General features: G+C 34.5%; 2 protein-coding genes across 7 annotated transcripts in view; both read right to left on the reverse strand.

The window, feature by feature from the left end:
- MICU3 (Mitochondrial calcium uptake 3) overlaps positions 1 to 17887 on the reverse strand; it is a 97215-nt gene extending 79328 nt beyond the window's left edge. For all 4 annotated transcript variants that reach the window (XM_076128267.1, XM_076128265.1, XM_076128266.1 and 1 more), the window contains exon 1: positions 17658 to 17887. In XM_076128267.1, the coding sequence (XP_075984382.1) occupies positions 17658 to 17864 (207 nt within the window). In that variant the 5' untranslated portion in view covers positions 17865 to 17887. The remainder of the gene's footprint in view (positions 1 to 17657) is intronic.
- Positions 17888 to 22054: 4167 nt separating this feature from the next.
- Positions 22055 to 24041, reverse strand: LOC142982282 (uncharacterized). Of its 3 annotated transcripts, none has more exons than XM_076128705.1 (2): positions 23527 to 24041; positions 22055 to 22703 (listed from the first exon to the last, which is right to left on the reverse strand). In XM_076128705.1, the coding sequence occupies exons 1-2, from the start codon at positions 23878 to 23880 to the stop codon at positions 22122 to 22124; spliced, it is 936 nt and encodes a 311-aa protein (XP_075984820.1). In that variant the 5' UTR covers positions 23881 to 24041; the 3' UTR covers positions 22055 to 22121. The 3 variants fall into 3 exon arrangements, 2 of the variants coding, with proteins under 2 accessions (XP_075984820.1, XP_075984821.1); XM_076128706.1 differs by having other exon boundaries at positions 23599 to 24037; XR_012959978.1 differs by lacking the exon at positions 23527 to 24041 and adding an exon at positions 23204 to 23519 and having other exon boundaries at positions 22563 to 22703.
- Positions 24042 to 24550: the final 509 nt, after the last annotated feature.

Genomic DNA, 24550 nt, shown 5'->3' on the forward strand with positions numbered 1-24550 from the left:
AACCTCTCCTTATTTTTGTTCGGGATTGAACATGGGCATGAACTTTAACTTTAACCTTACGATAGGAGTGAAGATTAATAAAACCTGTATCGAAGTTATACTTGGAACAATTTTTTTCTGATATCGACATCAGTACTTACTGTATAGAATTGAACCTGATGATCTTGCTGTGTACTATGAATTAAATAAATAAATAAATATAATTGGGCAACTCACACACGGTCATTTGATTCCAAACTAAGTAGAGCTTGTACTATGGTAACCAAATAACTGATAAACATACTTATACATTTCTAAATACATATTTATATAGATAAATTGACATCCAGGCTCAGAACAAATACTCGTGCTCATCATACAAAGATTTGTCCCGGGTGGGATTCGAACCCACCACACGCGGCGCTACGGTTGTTGCGGCGAGGTGACCGCTTAAACCACTGCGCCAAACGTGCAGTTAAAGTTAATTCACGGCATTGTCCTATACATTACTTGATTTATGCACTTATCAGAAACTGTAGAGTTAAAAGGCAATTCTTTACAGCAAGAGACAATGACAACGCCCTACAAATCAAATATTATGTAAAACCTTAAACACCTCACCATTTAATACTCTATTTTTCCATTAATAGCCATAAATTAATTTCCTAACGCACTCTAATATACACCTTATATCCTAGTAATAAAGTAGACATTCGTAAAACTTATTTATAGGGTATTTTGAGGGTAGGTCGTGGTTGATTGACGAACAAGATGTTTATCAGTGAACAATGCGTGTGGCTGCGCCTGCGCAGGTCAATGTGTTTCAAATTTGAACTATTGATGTATGAACTGATCTGTATGCATATGAATGTGTGAGAACTGTCGGTCTAGTTTAAATTGTTTGAAGATCTGATACTGTTACAATAATATTTTTTTTTATCATAGATTTTCGGCAAGTAGCATTGTCACAATAAAAATTAATGGGGTTAAACACTGAAGATGGCTAACGTAAACGTCATTAAGCGAAGTTCATTGTTGCAAGTCAATATAACTGAAAATAATTATTAGTCAAAATCCATATTAAATGCGGCAAAGTTACTTAATTTTTAGTCTATAAAATTAATTCACGAATTATTCAATATCAATATCTCAGACATTGACGAACCTTTGACATAGTAATAGTTGTTGAGGTGGCTGAATTCTCCACAATTTTGCATGTTTAAAGACGTGTGTTCACGACGTAATTAATCGAAATTTTAATATTCACGGTTTCATAAGCTTTATCATTATAAATGGTAATAAAAACACAGGAAGACAGCATCGATAATGACTAATAAATAAATAATTAATTAAAAGATAGGAAATCAAAGCGGATTTATTTATAACAGATAAGCTTGCAGTTGCACAATATTACATTATTCATAAACTTATAAATTCACAGCTTATCCTAAGTTGTGAGTGTAATTATTTAGATTAGGATGAAAATAATTGATTTTCCTGATTCTTTATCTTCTTAGAATCAGAAAAGCTTAGGGTAATCACTATCTATGTATCAGCTGAAATCTAGCAGATATATTTGTTTAGTCTAAAATAAAATTAAATAAGTATATCCCTAAGATACGAGAGAGGGAGAGAGAGACTGTACAAAAGATACTATTATTTATTAAACTAATTAAGTAAATCACAAAATTTCATACAAATGAATTAGGAGATTGCAAAAAAAACTGTTCAAATAATCGTTTGGAAATAACTTTATACAGACATGGATCAAAAACAAGAATTCACATAAATATAGACAAATTTCTAAACGAATCCAAACAAAAACAATCACGTCTAAACCAAAAACGTTTTCCTTATCCATCGTTCTTAACTCTTCAAGCTTGTTAAGGATGTGTTTACCCTCAACGACGCCCCTAACAGATTTGTTTCAATGACCGCCATAACCTATTGTACGCGCCATTTCGCTTTTTTTCCACCTTCCAACCACCTTAGAATTAAATCCCAATCTTCATCTCCAAGTAATAGAGTCGAAATTTCATTGCCAAGATCTTTATCGTCAGGGTTCCCAAGCGATCACACTGTGAACCGAATTATGAAGTCACATGTATGTGGTTGATTGAAAAATTCCTAAAGGAGGGGATTAACTAAAGCGTTTTGTTTGTCAATGACATTTCTTGAGGGTTTCTTCGTTCCCTTGCGATTTATGTCCGTACTATTTGTAACAAGGATTTTCAACTATTTCTGTTCCAGAATCCATTTGACCGCATTTGTCTCGTGTCGATGCCAAAATGCATTCTTGTGTTGTCTAGTTTGAGATGAAATTGGAAGATTTCAAGCTGTTACGTGACATACTTTAGTTTATTGCTTTTAGGAATGTGGTCTTATAAGATTATGTCAGTATAAAAATATGATTAAAGCATGTGAAGAACATCCTTATAGGAAAATAAAATGTGGGGAATGAAAGTTTACCTTTTCCTCTTAATATAACTTTGAATGGAATTTACCTAAGTCTGGTACAGTTATTTTACTTCATATATAAACTACACCTTTTTCCATAGGGAGAGACCAAAGATTATTCGACCTTAATATTTCATTCTATCAAAAGAAACTATTATCTAACTTCTTACTTAAACTTTAAAGAATAATTTAAACACAAAACGAACAAAAACAAAACCGAAATCACGACGCTTTGGTAAACAAACGATTCGTAAACAAAACAAGTAAATAATTCGAATAGAGACGTACCCTCTCAAACACAGAAGTGAGGGAACAATCAATTACAGTTGTCGAAGCACCCCGAAGGACCCTAGGGTCTAATCGTTCGTGAAACGTCGCAAATTAGCGGAGACACTGCCACTGATGGGCAAGGGCAGGACAAGGGACTTCACGAGGGTCTGATTAATGAAAAGATTTCGGGATATCTATATTTGGAAGGAAATTAAATAACTGTTGTTAGTTTTGGAGACGACATTTTGACAGAAGTGAAGATGTGTTTCAGATGCAAAAAACAGCTGTTAAGATTGCAGAAATCTTCGTTTTGTTCGTTTAAAGAGACAACTCCCGCACTAAGGTTGGTCTTGCGTCGCGGGGACTTTTACAAACATACAAACAACGGACAAGTACGACCAGACCCGAAACTTCTATCTGTGGACGCATGTTTGTTTCGTGTGGGAATCGAACCCACGACCTTTCAACGCACTACTGGCCGTTCATTTTTAGTCATGGGCTAAGAAATTCCTTTTAATTTCACGAGTTTTGTTAAGTTATGAAATGTAACATAAGCAGGACTTTACACAAATTTAAATCTATGATTCATAGCTGTATTTGATCAGAATGTCGCTCGCGTGGATTCGTCTATCATTTATCACCTTCATATAAATAGGTTTAGCCGTTTAGGCGAGAAAGCGTAACAGACAGAGTAACTTTCGCATTAATAATATTAGTTTCAAATATATTTACGAAATAGGTACGGTACATACATATCTCAAAGGTGTAGGTAGAATGTTAGTTCCATGTAGCAAGAGGCGAGTTTATTGCCATACAGAAACAGACAAATTGCAATTTGGCTTCGGATATATTACCGACTGCGTTACAAAGGCGGTCTTTTTATTTACGAAATATTTTTTTTAAAATCTGATTCCACACTAATCAGAGTTTGTACTAAAGCAACCAAGCTAACAAACATACTTAAATACTACTAAATACATATACATAATTATATACAGTTATAAGCTATAATATCTACTTCAAAAAAGACCCGGTAACAGACAACGCACTTACGAAAAAATCAACAAAAAATCTCCATCGATAACTGATCATATCAAGATCAGATATCATTTTAATTAGCCAAGTACCTCTTAATTAAAGTTAGAAGTTAATCAATCCCCATTCACATATGATTGTTATGACATCAATAGCCCTGCCTATCTCACAAGTAACTGTCGTAATTGTTCTTAAGAGGTAGAAAAAAAAATATTTCGAGATTTTTTGCCGGCTTTTGTTTTCGGTGAAGCCGGTTGTGAATCGTAAGCCGTGAGCAAAAAATTTGAAGTTGAAAAGTATTGCCTATTATTAGATGTAATTAAGTACTCTGTATGAAATTAGCATGGATACAAATACATTTTTAATGTTGGCTAAGCATTTAATGGAGGCCAAGTAGTAAATAAATAAGCATTTTGGGAATCTTAATAAGTATTATCCAATTTTGGTGTAAACAGAACGCGAAATTTTACGGTTCTTGTTAGATAATTTAATTTATGTACGTGTTAATACACTATTCTTAAAGAATGTTTATTTTAACTTTGTTATACCTATTGGATAGGCTTTCCAGGGGGCTATTGTTTTTCACATTTGAGTATTTGATGGTCATTACGCAGTAAATTGTTTGTTACTAAAATTATAATGTTACAGCACAGTGGCTATCAAATTGACGTACATTAGTTGTCAACGGAGAAACACAATACATGCAGTACTATTTACCTTCTAACAATAAAACCAACAGGCCAATATTTTAAGTTAAAATTCATTACTTCCCCACTCCTTACATTACGAGATATCTATACATTTATCAGGTTAGGTTATCTACATGTCAAGAAAGTCTAATATCCGTCACACAAATTACGACAAACTGGCAATTGAATTCGCAATGGCTTGTTCCAATTTGCATGCCACCCAAAGTATAAAGTTAAACGATTACTTCCCACACACGCACCGGTAAATTGTATCGAGACTAGATCTGTGTACTGTGTTCAGTAAGCATTAGATATTGGATTATCGAAGATAACAGAATATGAATATAATTTTATAGCTGACTTTTTTCAGTTATTTGCAGTTTCTAGTTTATTTGGTCTCTGCCTACCCCTATAGGAAAAAGACATGATATTATGTATCTATACTATAGATACATAGATTCTATAGTGATTGTAAGTGACAGAAGACTGTATAACTAATTGGAACGTACATAACATTTTCAGGTATGTAGGACCATCCGTACTGACGTATTTTACTATATTTTAATGTCTTAAAAATACTCTACATCATATATCTTTTATTCTTGTAAGGTTATAACACTACCTCATTTTCCATTTTCTGGTCATAGAATATTTGTCGTGCAAATCAATTCTCTCTTTTTCTGTGTATTGAACATAAGATCGTAAAACTTAAACTATACACTCACTCATTCAACTTCACATTCCAAAATTATGAGAGAACGTAGATTATAATCATAATATCATTTTAATACACCACTCACTTAAAAAAAAATCCAAGCCCAAACACAGCATAAATTATCAAGATCACGTTCCATTCTTTACAAAAACATTTGACAACATATTATCTCATTATATCACCAAACAATGACTATCATAAAATTTAACAAAAAAAGGTGATGCACTGACCAATATTCGAATCTGGTTCAATAGCCTCGTAGGTGGTCTTCTTAGAAACACCCTTTAGTTAATGGTTTGATGGTCGTTTCGACCCGTTTATAGGGGGTTGAGCTACAATTTAGGGTTAAACCCTTGAATAGCAGCGACTGATTTACTTTTAATCGTGAGTTTGATATTATCGCGCGCCATTCAAGTGTTTTGTTACGAGGCCTTACTATTGGCTCGAGTTTCGATTGTGGTTAATTGGTTCGAGTGAGATGTTGAAGTGATAAGTTTGTGAGATCCGTATTTACTGTTGCTTCTTTTACTGTTTCTCGTATTGTCTAGTATTGTTATAGATTGTTATACTAAATTAATTGTAAGCTTAAGTCCAACATTTTATCGTAGATACTTTCGTTTCGTGTAAAAATATATCATAGCTTTCTGCATGTATTCTTTATTGTTACAAATATTGTTAACTAGGGTTATTTAGTACGTAATAAAATACAAATACTAAACGCATTATCGGATTATGATAGTGTCTAAAAACGTCAAACGTATCACTAGATAAGACACGACATAAACTTTAATCAACCATTAAATATTCATTTCGAGCTTACAGCAAATATTGACATCACAGCTTATTATTGTCATTAAGTGACATTTTTATCATGTTTTGTAGTTCCGCGTGGAAACCATTCCCGGGTAAATCCCAATCTTCAGCTACCTACATTCCAAATTTCATCGTAATCGATTCAGTTGTATTTGCGTGAGTAAGAGTAACAAACTTCCATATATACATACGCACAAACTTTCGCATTTATAATATGAGTAGGATATATTTTTAGCTATTTACTGATAAATAAATTAAATATAAAAATGTTAGATCACAGACGCACAGATGATTCTTTTAAAAGAGCAGCGACCTCAAATTATATGTAATTGTATCGATTGAACAATAATATTGAACACAATTTGTACCAGACAGTAAACAACCAATATTTATGACCAATAAAATACTGAATAAAAAATTGACTCGCTATTTTTAAACAGGTCACAACTATTCGATCAACCAATTTGATTCCCAGACCACTGCTTTAAATAAAAGTTAATTCGTGATATATTGCAAATCATCAGTAGTTTCATAAGGCACTTATCAATGTTTTGTATTTAGCTATTAAATTGTATAGACAATTATCTGTATCTAAACGAAAAAAAATCGAAATGAAATGTTATCATCAACCATTCGTGAAATATTAACCAATAAATAATAACAAATGACTACAAAAAAGAGACGTATAATACCCGTTTACAGTAGACTTAACAAAAATAGCTTCGACTTTCTGATATTTTCAATTCGAGTTCCAATAGTAACACGTATGGACAGTTTAGTACGACACAGTGGATTGTGTTACTTGGACATGAAAAAAGTAGTGGACCGAGAAACATGGGTCGCGTTTAAAAACAAAACTATTGATGTACAACTTTCTCATGCAAGAGAAAAAAACGTCACTTGTATTCTATTTCGCTAGTCCTGTTCGATGCTTGTGTACGCTTGACACTTCTAACTTTGTAAGGAATTTATTGTTTAATTTTTAAAATATCTCTTTTAAATCAAAATTTGAAGTTAAAGCCTGTCTCTGTACCTAATTGAAGGTAAAAAAGTATCTTCTGCAAGATTGACCTATTGAGAGATGTTTATTTCTTTTTTTTTCTTTGAACATAACAAAGTGAGTCTAGGAACGAAAATTATACATATCCTTATATGAGTTATCAAGACCGATGTGTTATATACTGCCTCTGTGGCGCGGTCGGTAGTATATGCGACTGCGGTGCGAGAGGTCTCGGGTTCGAATCCTGGGTCGGGCCAAAAAGTCTTTTCTAAGATTTTCTGTTAAAGAATTTCTTAGAGATTGCCCGGAGTTAGGAAGTTGAGGTCGAAGACCTCCGTGCCTCGGAGAGCACGTAAAGCCGTCGGTCCTGCGCCTGACCTCTCACTGGTCGTGTCGGTTATCCGTCCCACCAAACTATGAGAGTGATGGAATAGAGAGTGTACCTGTGTATTGTGCACACACTTGGACACTATAAACAAAGTCCTGCACAGATGGCCAGTTTCAATGAAACTGACCGCCGTAGCCGTATGTCGGCTAGGAGGACATTATCAAGACCGATGTGTTATATAGGACTCAAATATAATAGAAAATTGCCTTCATTTTGTTGCTCTGTAAATCCAGAGTAGCTGATAACATCGCTTGACTCGCCAATCCTACAATGAATATAATATGAGGACACAAAGACTATCAAAAAGGCTTATTAAATCCTTCAAGCAACAGCCAAATAACTTAATCATACATCTGACATATCAAAGCAAGACTACATTCTCAACATATTAAAATCATTTATCAAAGAAATAGAGCCTTAACACATTAAATACTTAAATCAAAGGATCATACAACCAACTTCAAAAGCCTTTCAAACGGTGTACACATGTAAGTTGAACAATCTATATACACATATGTAAAAGGAAAAGTCTCCCCTAACGGGCCAGTGTTCCAGACCCTTCTATAGAAATAATGTGGGACGTAGCGTGAGGAGGAACGTAAATAGGACGAGGTATATGTGTAAGTTATGTGCTTTAAACCACCCTGTACGGTGAAGGAGTTTGACTTTTAAGTAAAACTTTTCAATATTGTTGAAGTCTTTTAATATTATTTTAACTGACTTAAGTTGCATGGAGAAATATCATTCCATTTTAAGTGATGCTCATTTTTGTTTATTTTGGTCAACAGTGTAGCCACCCTTATTAAGGAGTTAATTTATCATAACTTTCAAATGTATTGTCACGAAAGTAAAGAGATTTATTCTGGTTATTCATTAAAAATTCAGCATTCTTTTGTTAGTTAAGATAAGAATACACATGTACGAAAAACGTAACAAAACTATAAATTACATGGAATCTCGAAAGAATTCTTATTTCTTAATTATATAGATAATGTTGAGTTTGAAACGTTTCCAATACAGAGGTTTTGTAAAAAGTTATAAGTAATACTGCGAGATAGTTTCTTCACTTCAATACCCAAGTACTACTCAACTCATAACTAAACACTTTCATTTAATAACAAGTACGAATTAAGTATCTATTCAGCATTAGACAAGCATCATCAAATTTAAGCCTATAGCCATTACCAACGATCGAAACTAAAACAACTTTTCCCTATGACTAAGCACAGGAAGTTTCAAATTCAAGCCTTAATAATAGGTTAATAAAATTAATTCACGAACTGCCTGCGTGACGAAATTGTACTATAATGTACTGACGCATCTAGGATATGAAATAAGGCGTTGGACTGGCCCATAGCCTTAAACGTGTGGTGATACCCAAGTGATGATTAACCAAGAAGTGATTGGAATTAGACCACAAAATGGAGGGTTTTATGGGCGTATGACGGTAGCTGTTCCGCGTTGGTAAAGATGTAGAAGAAGTGTACGTGACTATCGTCAGATGTGTTTGTGTCATAAAATATGATTGGTATTGATTGAAGATGCACGGTTGAGTGGTAGCCAAGTCAATCTTCGATTTTTCATTGAAGTTTGTAACTTTTGTTGATCTACCCAGGTCGGCTAGTTCGTAAAAGTAGGCAAAATTGTGCAGCAGATTTTTACTATCTCCATGCTAAATTATATCGAAATTGAATCAGGGTAAGAGACAAACTGATCAGGATAATAGCATGATACACCATACACCCACATTTACAATCAGGGAGTAAATGGCGAGTTCATTACAATTTATCAGAAATATAACCAAACTTCAAGCTATTACTAAACACTTTCTTGACCTAATTCGATAGTTAAATCCAGTCACTATATGGACTAAGAATGCGGAAACACCCAAGAACCGTACAATATCGGTATCAATACTATTAAATAACAATATATCATAGTAATTACGAACACTCGCACATTATTAACGCCCATTAGCTTGTGTATCGGTATAATAAATAACTAATTGGTGATATTCGTGTTATAACCTGCCAACCCACATTTGGCGGGTTATGCTGTGGTAAATGCTATCATATCTCATGCGAGGCAGAGTGCCAGATTGTACCAGTTATATATCGGTTATGTTATAGATGATACTTTAAAGTGGCTGGTGGAAATTTTCATTTCACCTACATTTAGATATGGTAACGTTTTTCGCGTCAAGTCAAGAAGACGGCGACGTAATAGTCAGGTATCAAAGAATGAATTCAAGAACACCTAAAAAATCAGAAATCTTTTTTTAGTTGGCTTTAGTAGATATACATTTTTACCCGACTGCGCGACGCAAAGGAGGGTAATGTATTTATAAGTATTATGGTATGTATATTTGGTTGCACTTATGTTGTGTGGTATATTTTTCAAGAAAGCATACATTTTAAACATTTATATTTATTTTAATACGTAAGATAAGACAGCCCACTAAAATTTTACGTCTTAACAAGACAGTAAATATGCACATTAGGAAAACTAATACGACATTCTAATGCAAACACATGCACTCAGACACATTTTGTAGCAAAAACCTTAAAACTAAAATAACCTCATTATTATTGGTCACAAATCACAGCGAAAACAATAGAACAATGTTGAAAAATTACCATTTTTGGAAGCCATAGGAAGTCCTGAAGGACTTGGCTTGGTGAATCATGGCCTGACGCCGATTCTTGATTCACTGTTTTGTACGCATATGATCAGCTTGATCTAGGTTAGGTCACCGCAAAATCGCTCTGACTGAATTATTTATGAGGTTATATTATTTGAAGACTTTCCTGTACCGATTGCTTGATTGTTTAATGTGGGTTCACACTTATGTATTGTTTTAGTTGTGGGTACAATATTGATTTTGTTTTTGGCTTTTTGCTGTTGGGGCTTTTATCACAAGATGTGTATAAACTTTGCATGAGCTTTATATCTGCATTGAATCTTAACATTATTAAGTAATTAGGGCGCATTTATTGCTATTATTCAACAAATCACACACACAAAATCATTTACCTTGACCTAAAATAGGCTTCTAGTTTTTAAGCAGTTTTATAAATAAGAAAGTTAAAGAATGTTACAGTCATAATGCTTTATATTGTTCTGTTACGTTTTAATGTTTACCAGCCTTATCAAATTTATTCTAAGGTAAGTATAGGTACTTTTCTATTACCGGGAATTGTTCCGTTGAAGGAAAATAATTTATATGCGATCAACCAGGAACGAATGTGCTCCGATTTTGTTATTACATGTACCTAATACAATCACAGTTAGTTTAACATTTGATTGAAAAGTTAGAATTTCTTATTAAGTAGCTTCTGGCCCGCATAAGGCATGAAAAGATGTCCTGGAGTAAAAAGTTTGCAGTGTGTTAATCCGGGCTAAATAAATAAAGTAGATTATGAGTACCTACTAAGAATAGTATTAATCTAAACATCAATACTTAAACATTTATAATATAAGTATATACAAAATCTACATAGAATTCATGTTTTCAAAAAATCTATCTATCATAAGTACATTTGCGTTTTTTTTTGTATGAGTTTATACGCTACTGAATAGATAAACTATCGCTAAATGTATTCAGAAACCGGGGGTAAGCAGTTAAACTCGAGAATGGTAGCATGGTCAGTAGATCAGAGACGCGCAATTCCTTCAATAGAACAGTATATAACTATGTAAGAATTAGCATAAAACCGATTATAGGGTTATAAACAACGTTCCTATTATGACATTTATGTATCTAAAGTGTTATTTATTTCTATAACTATTAACTTAATCAAAGTAGTTATGCATAACAATGTTGAATGACATAATGTCTAGATTTGTGATCTGTTTCATGTTATTCAAATGTTATTGTCATCTTGGCAATTAACTTGAGAACTTTATAATCGTGTTAAAGGTTTAGTATCTTTGTCATTTCATGGCGCGACGTGATGATTCATTGTAGTCAAGTACCTAATCATAATGTATCTCTATATTTACACATTGCGTTTAATGTGTAATAATAACTAGCTGAACCGCGCAACTTCGCTTGCATCACATAAGAGAGAATGGGTCTAAAATTTTCCCCATATTGTAACATTTTTTATTGCTACTTTGTTCCTATTCAAATCGGACCAGTAGTTCCTGAGATTAGCGCGTTCAAACAAACAAACAAACTCTTATTATTTATAAAAAAACTCTTCATTCTAGGAAAATAGGCGTAATTTTCATCACCCGTGTCAGTTAAGTACTATAATTAATCAGATTTCAGTTCAAATTAAATTATGAATGAATAAGAGATTTGACATCTTGCAGGCGGCTGTAATCTCTCAAAATATATAATTACCAGAAATTTCCAAAAAATGCCCACTTCAGGAGCATTGTGAACCGTAAATGCTAATAAAATTCAAATTAAACAGTTGAATTATAACTCGTTCGGTTCAGTACGTTCGGCATGATTATAAAGGGATTTATTTAAGCCTCTGTATAAGTGTCTTATTTCTTTAATATAGTGTTGGGTTTTCGACTTATCGACCTGAAGAGCCGTATTTTTGCAGTATTTACCTTATTATACAGATTTGTGGAAATATTTTTTATCATAAATTTGAAGGTGATGACGTGCGAATTTTATCAAAAATATTATAAGTTGTTGGATAACAAAGTTTTAAGAACTAAGCCGTAATAAAAATGGTATTTTATTAACGTAATGATTTTATTGAGGGCAGATGAGACAAATTGGTTTTCATCGATATCCACGATTACAGGTTTCCTAGCCTCAAGAAGGATTCTTTAATACGTTATTATTCGTATCAGTAGACTAGAAAATAAAGACCTCAAGATAATACCGTCAGTTAGTAAGCCATTCCTATTTTATTACAAAGAAAAGAACCATTACGATATTATTTCGCGATAATCACAATAAATAAAAACCCAGTCGCTTTGAAGACCATACAACCACTCGCCTTAAAGACAGACACTTCATTACAAATTACTTAAACGAAATTATCAACCAATCCATCACCTTTTTAATCCCAAATTAAGACATAATTCTCTTTTAAAAACTCATTTATTACAAAAAGACAATATTACTTTATCAACGTCACACATCGACATACTTTCGCCAAATCGATATTCGTTTATCGATGTTAATTGCAGTTTCAGTATAACTTGTATCGATATGGATGCGCGTACGCAGGGATAATGATAGGATTTGCGACGCGGCTCGCAGGCGCCCTCTATACGTACTAAAATGAAAGCTACACAAAGAACGATTATGAATAACAATAAATAAAGGAATGTTGGTTTATTTTCGGTGGGTTTCAGTGGTTTATTGCATTTTAATATGATGTTTTAACTGTTTTAAGCTTGTAAATTAAACGTTGATTGCGTTGGTTCAATATTGTATTTGATACTTTAGTATTTATAGTCTACATGATTACATTTTTACACTAAAATCTGAACTTTAGTTTATTCTACTGGGATTTTACGTATCTGTAAAGTAATTAATTTTAAATTAAGTTACATAAAATTTTGCTACAATCAGTTGACTTATAAAACAAGCAAGCGTCTCTTTGATTTAAATATCCTTACAAACTCAGCCTATCTCATCTGCCCACAAAATCTATTATTTACAATTAATAACGCTTAATCGACAGATTGTCCACATGAATGGGCTTGCAACGAAAAAAGCCGATACAAGCCGATATAAGCCGAGTTATTCCGAGTTGTTCTGACTAGGGTTGCCATCTGTCCAGGTTTCCCCGGATTTGTCCTAGTTTAGAGGGCATCCGGTGAGCGTCCGGGGAAGGTTTCATTTGTAGACCCGGTTTAAAAAAAATTGGGCTGCCTGCGAGACACGCACTATGCTCGCACACCGCGATCAACCGACGAACCGAGTATATTCACCGTTCCCCCATTCCTCCCGTCGCGATTGCTCTTCTCGTTGACATGTCCGGTTTTCGGACTCTTAAATCCGGGGTTCTCAAGCGTCTTGTCCGGTTTTCCAAATTTTAGAAACGGCAACCCTAGTTCTGACTAAAGGATCTTCATTGCAGATTGTGTTGATAACGTCGCACGCGCAAGTGGTACTGGAGATCGATTGATCCGATTACTATGGCCTTTATTAAACTGTGTCGCTTTAATAAATGGTGTATCGAGATTCATGTAGATTTTATGGCTTTGTTTTTGTATTGGTTGACAATAATATTATGAGCTATCCACTCTATTAAAATGGAAGCAGGTCAGATCACAATATATTATTATGGTTTAATTAACCCTTGGTCGTCCCACTGTTAGGTCTCTATATTGAAAGTGGTTATAAGATACACAGGTAATTCTGATAGTGATTTAAAAAGAGTAACCAGGAGCTATTTGCTAGCCTTCTCATTGGCTCTACTTTCCGAACTGGCGGTAAATTCTCCTCCGGGATTTGTGGCAGCTATAAGTGTCTCTATTCGAACTAAATGAATAAATGTTTCGATTTTTACCGGTTGCTATGGGTTAGACTTATCACTGCCCGCCGCACGTGGGACTCGAACCCACTACCTCCCGACGCTATGGTAGTAGTTTGGCGACCACCTTACCCACTGTGTCACGGATTTAAACCACCAATATAATCACATGTAATCCAAGAGCTTTAAAGTTTACGAAGAATTCTCTGACAAGAAATCCTGATAACAACTCTCGTTTCTTCAATAGGTGCGATCTGGGATTTCTTGATCCGCATAAAAACACTAAGACCAAGCCTGAACCATAATTTTGTAAGAATTCTAATAAAATGCAAAGTATCAAATGGATTAAGGCTGCAATCATTTTACATAAGGATACCTGCCAGTTATTGTGTAAATATTGAGGAAAATACAACGCAATTTGATACTTGCTCAATCTAAGCCTACTCATATGAATAAAATTTCAATGTTCGTATTTATTTCATTGTAATAAAGCCGTTTATAACCAACAATGTTGTTTTAATAAACATTCTTGATCCTTTGAAGGTGAAAATATATTGAAATTACGTTGATATTCTCATATTCTTTGAAAATGTCTATGTTCAATATTGTTGATTGGTTTGTTTGTCAAGTACTTCTTAGTTTTCAACAGGATTCCTTTACAGGATATCAAAGACTTCATACCTTTCCTCTGCGATTCGCTTGGATAAATAAGCGCCTTTATTTTTATAGTCCAAATAATGTTTTAATGAAAATGTAAATATGATGACTTACGTAAAGTCTAGCTTCGGATTGCTTTGCTTATTGTTTAATAAGTAATTCTAATTTCTTCTTCTAATTAAACATAATTTTAAGCAAAGAAAGTGGCAAAATATCTCTGTAATCTTTTGCAACAATGTCTTGTAAAATTTCAATTCCTCGTGAAGGAAGCCAAGTGCAGAATGTTATCATAACATAACGAAAGTAGTCCCATCATGACGGTGTGTTATGACTTCTCATATCACGAATGAAAAGCAATCTATACGCGGAAATACATCGCGATATGTCCTTATCCTCAATAAGGATGCCATACACTTCTTAAGCCAGACAATCCCCTCTTATTACACGTCAGTAAAGTTTATTTGAAGCTAAGCATAGCGAAGCTGCAATACAACATTCATTTCTCGTCTAAACACCGTATATTTACGGAAACCATGTTTATGATATCAATAAATCGCTTTCAAAATAAACAAAACTTTAAATATTAGACGACGACAGCTCTAGTCTAAACTACACATCCCTAGTGCACCACAGATTAAAAAAGTAAAACCGACAATTATCGCGTTCAACACTCTATTCGAAATTTTAAAAAAACGAACACTTAAAGGCGGGAACCCTTCAAAATGGCGGCAATCATTCTCCTGTCTTATTAAACATTCACCACCACCCCACGAACTCATTAGGGCCGTTTAACACGTTTGAAATAAAAAATAGCTTCACACTCGCCTACCGAGTTCTCATGACGATGTTTGATATTAATCGATTCCATTAGTACCGGGAGTTTTGTATTGGGAATTATTTATCATAGACGATTAGGTTGCAGGGGGTCGAAATTATAATTTGGTTAAGTAAGACTTAAAGGAAGATGGGTCAGTAAAGTTTTTCGGAAAGACCTGGCAGGACATGAGTGGCACGAAACCGGGATGTCTGGACTAATGAATATTCCAAAAAGACCAACGAGAGGTCCGGTTCAGGACAAGCGGAATAAGGTGCTCTCTAAAGTCTCTCTCAAAGGGATCTGCAAATTTTATGTCCAAACTCAGGGCAATTAGGTACTGAGAATTTTAATAACAGCAAAAACACTGGACTAACTTAGATTAGGTTGACAGTTTATTTGAGGCACGTAGGTAAGCAATATCGGTGTTTAAAACTAAATTAATACAATTTATCTGACAATGGTACATAGGATAATCGAATCATAAAGCACTTATGAGGATAAACGAATAAATCAGTGAACATGTAATGTTATTTTATTCGTAAACAGGTAAAGCTATACGTTCGAATCAATACGTTGATAATAGTGTCGGCACAGAATAAGTAATAGTACTGTGTCGGTAAATAACCTACTTCGTACACATTTTTATGTAAATAATATCAATTTAGTACCTAGGTACTAAGGTATGGTATGGTAATCGGCCATGTTCTAAATCAATCTTTTTCTTTATCAGTTTTTGCAAAAAAGCTCGCTCCTACTACTGAACAGTTTAGTTTTAATTTACCTAATATTATGCTAGTTTTGTTGAGAAATAGCAAGTGTCAAACCAATTAAGTATAACTTAAGTAACCTGGTTTAATATTTTCCATAGCATATTATTTTACCACGCATAAAATATAAAGTACAAGTACCGTAAAACGGGGTGAATAGAAACGATTTTCAACTTTGTCCTAAAAATTTGTTGCGAATAACTTGTTATTTTTATTGTCAGGTTCTTTTATATCATGTCCGGCGCCATGAAGAAAGAGCTAAAACCATATTTGTCCAAAAATATGCATAATTTTACGATATTTCCCTAAAAAAATGGTCATTTTCTATTCACCCAGCGATAGGGGTAAATCGAAACGACCAAAGGGGTGAATGGAAAAACTGTTAGGGCTGCCAAAGACGACTTATCCAACATACTGAAAAGGGAGGTTGTGTGTTTAAAAATTTAGATAACCGTTGATATAATTACTTTAACTCAAAAAATAAAGCAAGATAACCTAACTAACTTTCATACTATATGCAGTAGTTTGCCGTTATAACTTTCATACAATGATAATTGTGAAGTTCAGAAGATTAATGACTATTATTTTTTCATTGTTTATGTTAATTTTGTTAACAGTTTTTGACAACCCTATTTATTAATCTCTATTGACCCCTCACTCGTTTCTATTCACCCCTTACGCGTTTCTATTGAACCCTGCTATGTTTCCATTTACCCCATACTGTAGTTCTATTCACCCTTCAAACGATTCTATTCACCCCGTTTATACAAAAAAATTACTATTTCCATGATTTAAACATATTTTTTAGATTTAAAAACGTTTTTTCAATTAACAATATTGTATCTTTATAAATTAATATACACCTAAAGAGATAAATACTTCAAACAACTCATTAGAAAAGAAATCCCACTTTAAATCCAAAGTTTTGAGGGGCGATATTAAGGCATTCAAGGACGGTAGACTTTGAAGCAATTTTTTGGGTATAAATATCAATTTAAACATTTAAACAATTATGACACCGCAGAGAAGTAATATCGACGTGTAATCATTTTAAATTTGAACTAAATTCTTCAACGAGGAGTACGCAAATATTGGCCTTGAAAACTTTCCTGATTTTTTTTCTATTCACCCCGCGAATTCTATTCACCCCGTTTTACGGTACAGGAGCTATATAGACCTTACCGATTGAAAACCCTGAAAAATCTTGAGCAAGCTCGAAAGTGCCTGAGAACTTAGAAGTTTTCACACGTTTAGCAACTAAAGTTACGTAAAGTAAAGCCATTGTATATTATTATTATCTATTATTCGTTTACTAAATGTTATTATTTATAACCTTGATAATAAGTTCACGTTCAACAATCTAATCGGCGTATTTTTGCGATATACGGCCTCAAAAAACCGGTTCGTTTTCGCATTTTTGAACGTTCGCGCAAACGTCAAATTTCGTAGGTGCTATTTATAAACAAGCTCTTGAGATTACGCATATCGTGAAAATTATAACTTAAACCAACCGTATCTCCAGTTTAGACCCAATAGGAGCTAAGCTAGGTTATTTAGGTACCTTTTCTAGGGCACAAATATAAGGAAAAATGTGTAATTTACAGGAAAATACACTTACCTTTGCCTTGAGAGCGTATACAGTGTTCTTCTTCCCATATTTATTAAAGGCGTAAAACGCCACACCACCGCCGAATACACACACACAGGTCGTCAAGACCTTTTTTAATGAATTATCACTTCTCACATTACTGAAATTACGCGTTAAAACAGGTGAAAATTGCAAATTTCTTAATAATTTTGTCGAAGTACGGCTTAGCGTGGCCATGTTGGTAGAACGGCTGATTGACATGTGCGAGCGGGATGGAGATATTAATTAGAGCGAGATAGTTCGCGAAACGTTGTAGTGCGCATGCGCGTGTTTCGTCCAAGTTTGTAAAAACAGCGCACACGGAAATAGTCTTTATCTCAATGCTATTAGGAGCTATACTCAACTTGTTATTGTTTTTGCATAAATTATCACGTTTCTTCAGTTTCAGCGGCATGTGGAAGTCAAAGTGGAAGCTTATTGTTTGATTTTTTATAAATATATTTTCAAGTTTATAAGTTTAGCCCGCTTTTATGTAATTTTGGATGGGCTTATTAACCAGGTATCATTTTATTCGAACCAAGATCAGTAACTTAAGTTCCGAAACGCAGAAACAAGCAAATTTTCTCCTTACGTACCTACCTACCTACCGTAAAAGTATTGCAGTAGTCTGTCTATATAATATGTTCTTGGTCCCTGAAAATGTCTCTATACTTACTCAGTACTTATTACAATTAAGTATGTGCCTGTTCATTAGGAGCTGAACAAACGACCCAAATACTTCACACCATCAAGTCATTATCTGAAACGTCATTCGCTCTAGCCTAGTCATTTAGATCGTGAACTAAGCTACGTATCACTTTCTAAGTAGGGTTGCTAAAATAAATACTATCAAGAAGCTAAGAAAGCTGAACGAATAATATGTATGAGATAAGTTCTACGTGTTCTGTCATCAGAATAATGAGTCAGTTGCAAGGCGAGCTTCCCAGTAATCTTACTTCAATCTCTTTTGAAAATTTCCCGGAGGTACCTATCATCTTAACAATTTGTTTAAAAAAAACCCGTTTGTCGAAAAGTTCTGGTACCAACTGGTGCAAAGTACAACCCGAATCAAGTAATTTGTTGTAGTTCACATAAATATTTGTGGGAATCGAACCTGTGGCCCTGAATGTTACGGCATAAAATTATAATTTATTCAGCCATTCATTACCGGGTAGGTAAACAAAGTTCTTTAGAAGGTTTATTACAAATTAGACGGACATTTATCAACAGGCAATGAATTCAAATTCAAAAAGTCTGATCTGAGCAATACTAGCATATAAAATGCAGTTAGTTATGCCTTAAGAACTAGCAACCCTAGTCCATATAGTCCAATTCACAAGATGTTTATCGTAACAAGCAAGCCGCGGCGCAGTTGACCTCCGATTTGTCCTGAACCCGCGAATGTAACAGTTGGTGCGTGATGTTTGATGACAGTAATGATGTGTTTTAACAAGTGTTTTCATATATCAGACACTCGTTCAGTGGCACGATTTCTACAGTCGCTACTGCAGAGTAAACATGTCGACCTGGCCAATTTCAGCTATGGCGGCCAGTTTCATTGAAAGCAACTTTGCAGAACTTTGTTTATAGTGGCCAAGTGTATGCACAATACTCATGTACACTTTCCTTTACTCTCATAGTCCGGTGGGACGGGTAAACCGACGCGACCCTGGGGAGCTCAGGCGAAAAACCGACGGCTTTACGTGCTCTTCGAGGCACCTCAGCCTTAACTTCCTGACTCCGGGCAATCGGTGAGAATTTTTTAAACAGAAAACTCAGAGAATTTGTTACCATGGCGTTCCCTAGGGGTGCTGATTAATTCTCATACATTCGTAACGGGTATTTCGACAATAGTCTCGTCCTCTATTTCATAGGAGTTGGGACTATCATGGCAAATGATTATCATACTCCTCTGCTAACACCTTCGGGTATAATAGACGTTATGTAGGTACCTAATTCTGTTCTAGGAACGGATTTAGTTAGGTCATAAAGCGGGCCAGTTTAATTGCTAGCCTTTGTTTACCGTCTGGTCTCTAGTCTGTGAGAAATAGGGTAGACATACAGTGAGATGAGTAGGTACTATGATTATTAAAGACGTCTCGAAACCCATTCCCGGAAAATATCAAGCGTTAGTCAGTATTTAGCAGACAATAGTTGCATGTAAGTCTAGGCCATCTGACTGAGTCTGAATATATCTTTTTCTATTTAAACATTTTAAAACCTCATGTTCGATTCTCGGACGGGGCTAAGTGTTTTACCTATTCCATTTTTTTATCTTACAGTAAGAAGCGACTTTATAGTCATAAGCTCGCCCTTTATTAAGTGGGACTAATAATTGTTTGTAAATGACGTACGCTAATTACTTACCTGCACCTTCACTTATATCAGACGTGATGTTATAAATAAATAATAACACTTGAGATAAAGCATATTCAACTATATCGTTCAGTCTTTTCAGACTTTAGTGCACTAACATTCGTTGTTTTGTTTCCATTTTATCGTATCAAATTAGAACACTGGGCTAGCCGATCCTGCTGTCAGATGAAAGGACTAGACAAATTACTCATATTAACTTATTAATGGATCGGCCAATATACTGATCATTGTCTAAATACAGACAATTAATAAAACTTTAACACATTTCACTGATTTCCGAACGTATAATGAACGGAAGAAGGTTTGTATTCCGTTGCAGCTTGAGGCTGAATACCAAAGTTGCCTTAGCATCGGTTTAGACATGGAGTGATTAATTTTTAATCCCTGTATATTGTAGTATATATTTCTGTGTTAAGATCTAAAGCGCTTAGACAAGAATAAATCTAACTTTGCTTAACTTGAGTTAACATTGGCAATTCTTTTTTCTTTTAAAATTATTCAAACATTTTAAAAATTAGGTACGAACGTTGTAAATGGTAGGTATAAGTACCTATTATTGATTTAATAAGACTACCTATTTACCATTTTGCAGAGTTATTGAGAGCTTACAAAAAGCTTTCAACGAAAAAAGCATTTATTAACATTATCTAGTATTCTAGTCAAGAGTAGGTACCAACTATCAGACTTTATACCTATTACTTTACAATGTAATAGGTGCTCAGGTACTTATCCTAGCTAATTTCTAAATGTTTCCGGCACTAGGCTGTGAGCTCCAAATATGCAGGTAGCTAAGTAGGCACCTACACAAAATATGTATATACGACCATAATTGGTCATACATCGATATTGTTTTGACTGATTTATCGACTACTCGTTGTCATTGTTATTGGACTACGAACTATTATAAGTACATTGACTCGGTCCGCTTGTAAAAATAGCGCGGAAATAGACTACGAATTTTCACGTGATTGTAAAAGCGTAGGTTTGGTCACGTATACAATGTTTATAGAACTACGTAATCCACATTATTAATCAAGGAAAATAAATACATTTTAAATTCAGTTAACATGGAATCATTATTAACCCAAAGCTAACAATAAGAGGGTTGATATAGTATTAATTTGTAGGTAATAGGTAAAGTCTCACAACTTAGTATGCCTGCTAGCAAGGTTCGCGGCTAGCGCTGTAGACTTATGCAGCTGATGGCGGCCTGATCAATACAGTTGCTTTATTTTGGAAATGGACATAACGTTAAATATGAATCTAGATAAATTGTGTATGTATCTACTAAGCTGTCGGATTATAGCTTGTGATAGGGTCATACATAGATACTGAAGGAATCAAAGTATTATTATGTCATGTACCTACAGTAGGTACTTATATTATAATAACGCTTATCAATGTCATTCTGTTTTTATCGCAAAGATTACATGTACCTACTTAGGAACCTATCGATCCAATAAGGGTTGATAGTTACACGAGTACCTACCTACTAGCTAGGTAGAATAATAAAATACTTACCTGCGCTCCTCGGCAACAGCGACATAGGTAATGAATACCGAGTTAAATTATCAGAAATATATTATTTTAGGGGTCATTTGGGTCAATTATTAGCAATATTTTTATTGACATGATCCCTGCATCCACTATTGCAACATGGGTGAAACAAGGTGACTATTCTGTTACAAGTTTGATTGACGTCTTAAGTGAGCCTAGTTGATATTCTGATTTGTCTGTAGTCTTAAAACTCATTACAATTTTTAGTCTCTGGTAGATTTGTTTATGACAGAAGACTTACCAGATGATGCCTAATGATATTATGTTCAAGTTAGATCAAGGGAACAAGATAATAATGAAATTAATTAATTTTCAAAATAGTATGTACAAATGTTTTATAAATTGAATTTGGACTATTTATAACAAAAATAAACATGATTTTGAATTTATGAGTATGGACCGAGTCATGACATACCTGATTCTCTCCTGGCTTTAAGGAAAATAAGTGCACAAAATAGATAATCAAAAGCCTTTATTATTACACATATCCATAATATTACTCTAAATAAATTTAAAAATGTCTTATTGTATAACCCCTAAATCACACTCAGTACTTTGGCTCCCGTCTTTGCTATTTTCAATTATTTCTTCTGCTTGTACCGTTGGCATCTGTGACTCAAACTCTACAGTGACTGACTGACCATCAGGCTCAGGAGCCTGTATTGAGTACATCAGGACCCTTTTGACTGCCTCTGCATTGTCATATAACCCATACTCCGCTTGCCATAAAATAGTTGTGATTAACTGTTGTAGGTTTCCCCTAGTTCTAGGTGAACTGAATTTTCTTAACTTATTAGCGACATACTCTCCGAAAACATTATATTCATCTTTCTTCTTTTCCTCATATAAGACTGTTTTGTTTGGTTTAGGTGCAACGTAGAAGCCCGGTAATCCAGTAGGTGACGCAAGTTCACGTTTAATCTTTCTGTATTTCATTTTCTTTTTAGTAGGTTCGTATGTTTCAATGTGTGTTATTTGGTACGGATCGTCCTCCAGCCACTCTTCGTCAGAATTTGCGTCTGCGTGCATTTGTCGGACCAAGTTTAGTGTGGCATTCGCACCCTCCTCTGCGTTGTCTGAATCTGTATTTTCTAACACATCAACCTGCAAAATAAACACTGATTAGAGCCACGAAGTGGAACTATCATAGACACATAGACTTATTTTGAAGTTATAAGAGTTGAATGAGACCTACTTCAGGGTAAGGTAAGTATAGAACCCAAAGTCTTTACATTGTTGTCTTTTATCTTTTATAGTCAATAAAATATAACCAAAAACGCTTCTTGAGGTCCATTTATAAACGTTAATAGTCATAAACCACTTATGCAAATTGTAATTCGCCTTGGAATATTTTGGCGGCACATCATAGTAAAGTATCATAAAATCACAACAACAATGAATGACAGTAAACATCAAGCGCTAACAACCAATGAAAAGCGAAATAAACTCATTCGTGTTCTTTCCTAATTGGTGGAAATTCATTCAGTGCACTTTTCCAAAGTTTTAACTGGACAAAAGTTAAGTTTAATAAGTTTATAGGAAAACAAAGCGTAGCGTCATAACCTATAAATCCTAAAAACATATTTCATAGCGTTATATCTTACCCCCGCTTTGAAATATGCAATTAAGATGATTGATGATTGATAGTGAACGCAAATAATATTAATTCACAGATTCATGCACGATTCGAGATAAATACAACATCAAAACAAACTTTAAATCACCAAAATCGATATCAGTTACGTCAGTGTTGATTAAATTCTATCGATCGAGCTTCTCGAATCGATATCATGAACTGATTTTTATCAAACATCCGATGATCATAAATCGATTGAATGCACAATCGACAGCAATGGTAATATCAGACTCTGTGATACACTGATAACATTATAACCTAAAATATCAATATTATTATATAGTTAGGTACCCGTTGTATTTCGATTTTAGGCATAGATGATCCCGTCGAATCTTCTTTATTAACTGATACTGAAAAACGTACGTTTTTATCTTTGTGAGACCTTGTTCCGAACTTCCTTCGTTTCGGCGTAGAAGTAGCTTGTTGTTCTTCGTCAATAATTTGGAAATGTGAATTGTCCAATGAGCCGTTCTGTGATATTTCCCACTGAATTGGGTGCTTGTTTATCAGGTGAGCTCTCAAATTCGTTGTATTCCCGAAGTATTTATACTGGGTGTCACATAATTTACACAACACTGAAACACATCTCCCTTTATCCTCTATACGATCAAAAAACCGCCACACAACAGAAGAACATTTCTTCATTTTGTATCGATACTTGATTGATAGTCAATTTGCCGCCGAAAATCAGTCGCTTATTGAATCGAAAACGATTATGCCGTGTATCGAATCAAAAGTATCACGAGTCGGAGAACTTATTCAAAATGGCGATCGAATGAAACATCGAGCGAACGAAGCGAGCGACCTTCATTCGATATGCAGTGACGCGGGCGGCTTCGTGCCGAAACCGAACAACAGAACAAACGATTTCAGAAGCTGTTGCATGCAATATTGAATTTTGTTTCGCTAGCAATAAGGGTGAATACCACTCCATAAATATTTGTTTTCCGAACACGTGCACACGTGACCATTGCTTGTTATCTCGTTCACTCTTAGGTGGTTCCAGTTGTGTTTTGTCCTGCTCTTTAGACGCAAATGTTCGTCACTAGTGTTCTGCCAACATTGTAGAAATAATTGCGATCAATGGGCGCGTTCCATTATCACTGTTGTGGAATTTTATTCATTAAGAATAATATAGCATTAGAAATAGGGAATCTTGTTGCTATAAATTAGTTTAAAATGTATTACTAAAAAGACGGATAGGTGAACAAAGTAACTGAAAAAATTAAAATCAGGGTTCCATTGGATTCAAATGAAACAAAAATGATTTAATACTGAAAGTAAAGCTTTTGGGAAAGAAAGGTACGACAAAATA

This window comes from Anticarsia gemmatalis, chromosome 21, assembly GCF_050436995.1.
Source record: "Anticarsia gemmatalis isolate Benzon Research Colony breed Stoneville strain chromosome 21, ilAntGemm2 primary, whole genome shotgun sequence".
NCBI lineage: Eukaryota > Metazoa > Arthropoda > Insecta > Lepidoptera > Erebidae > Anticarsia > Anticarsia gemmatalis.

Bases quoted from the DNA above. Each gene is read 5' to 3' on its own strand.
- LOC142982282 (XM_076128705.1), bottom strand. From the start codon at position 23,880: ATGAAGAAATGTTCTTCTGTTGTGTGGCGGTTTTTTGATCGTATAGAG. The intron at 22,704-23,526 runs GTACCTAACTAT...TTTATTTTGCAG, and splicing joins CTAAAATCGAAATACAACGG to GTTGATGTGTTAGAAAATAC.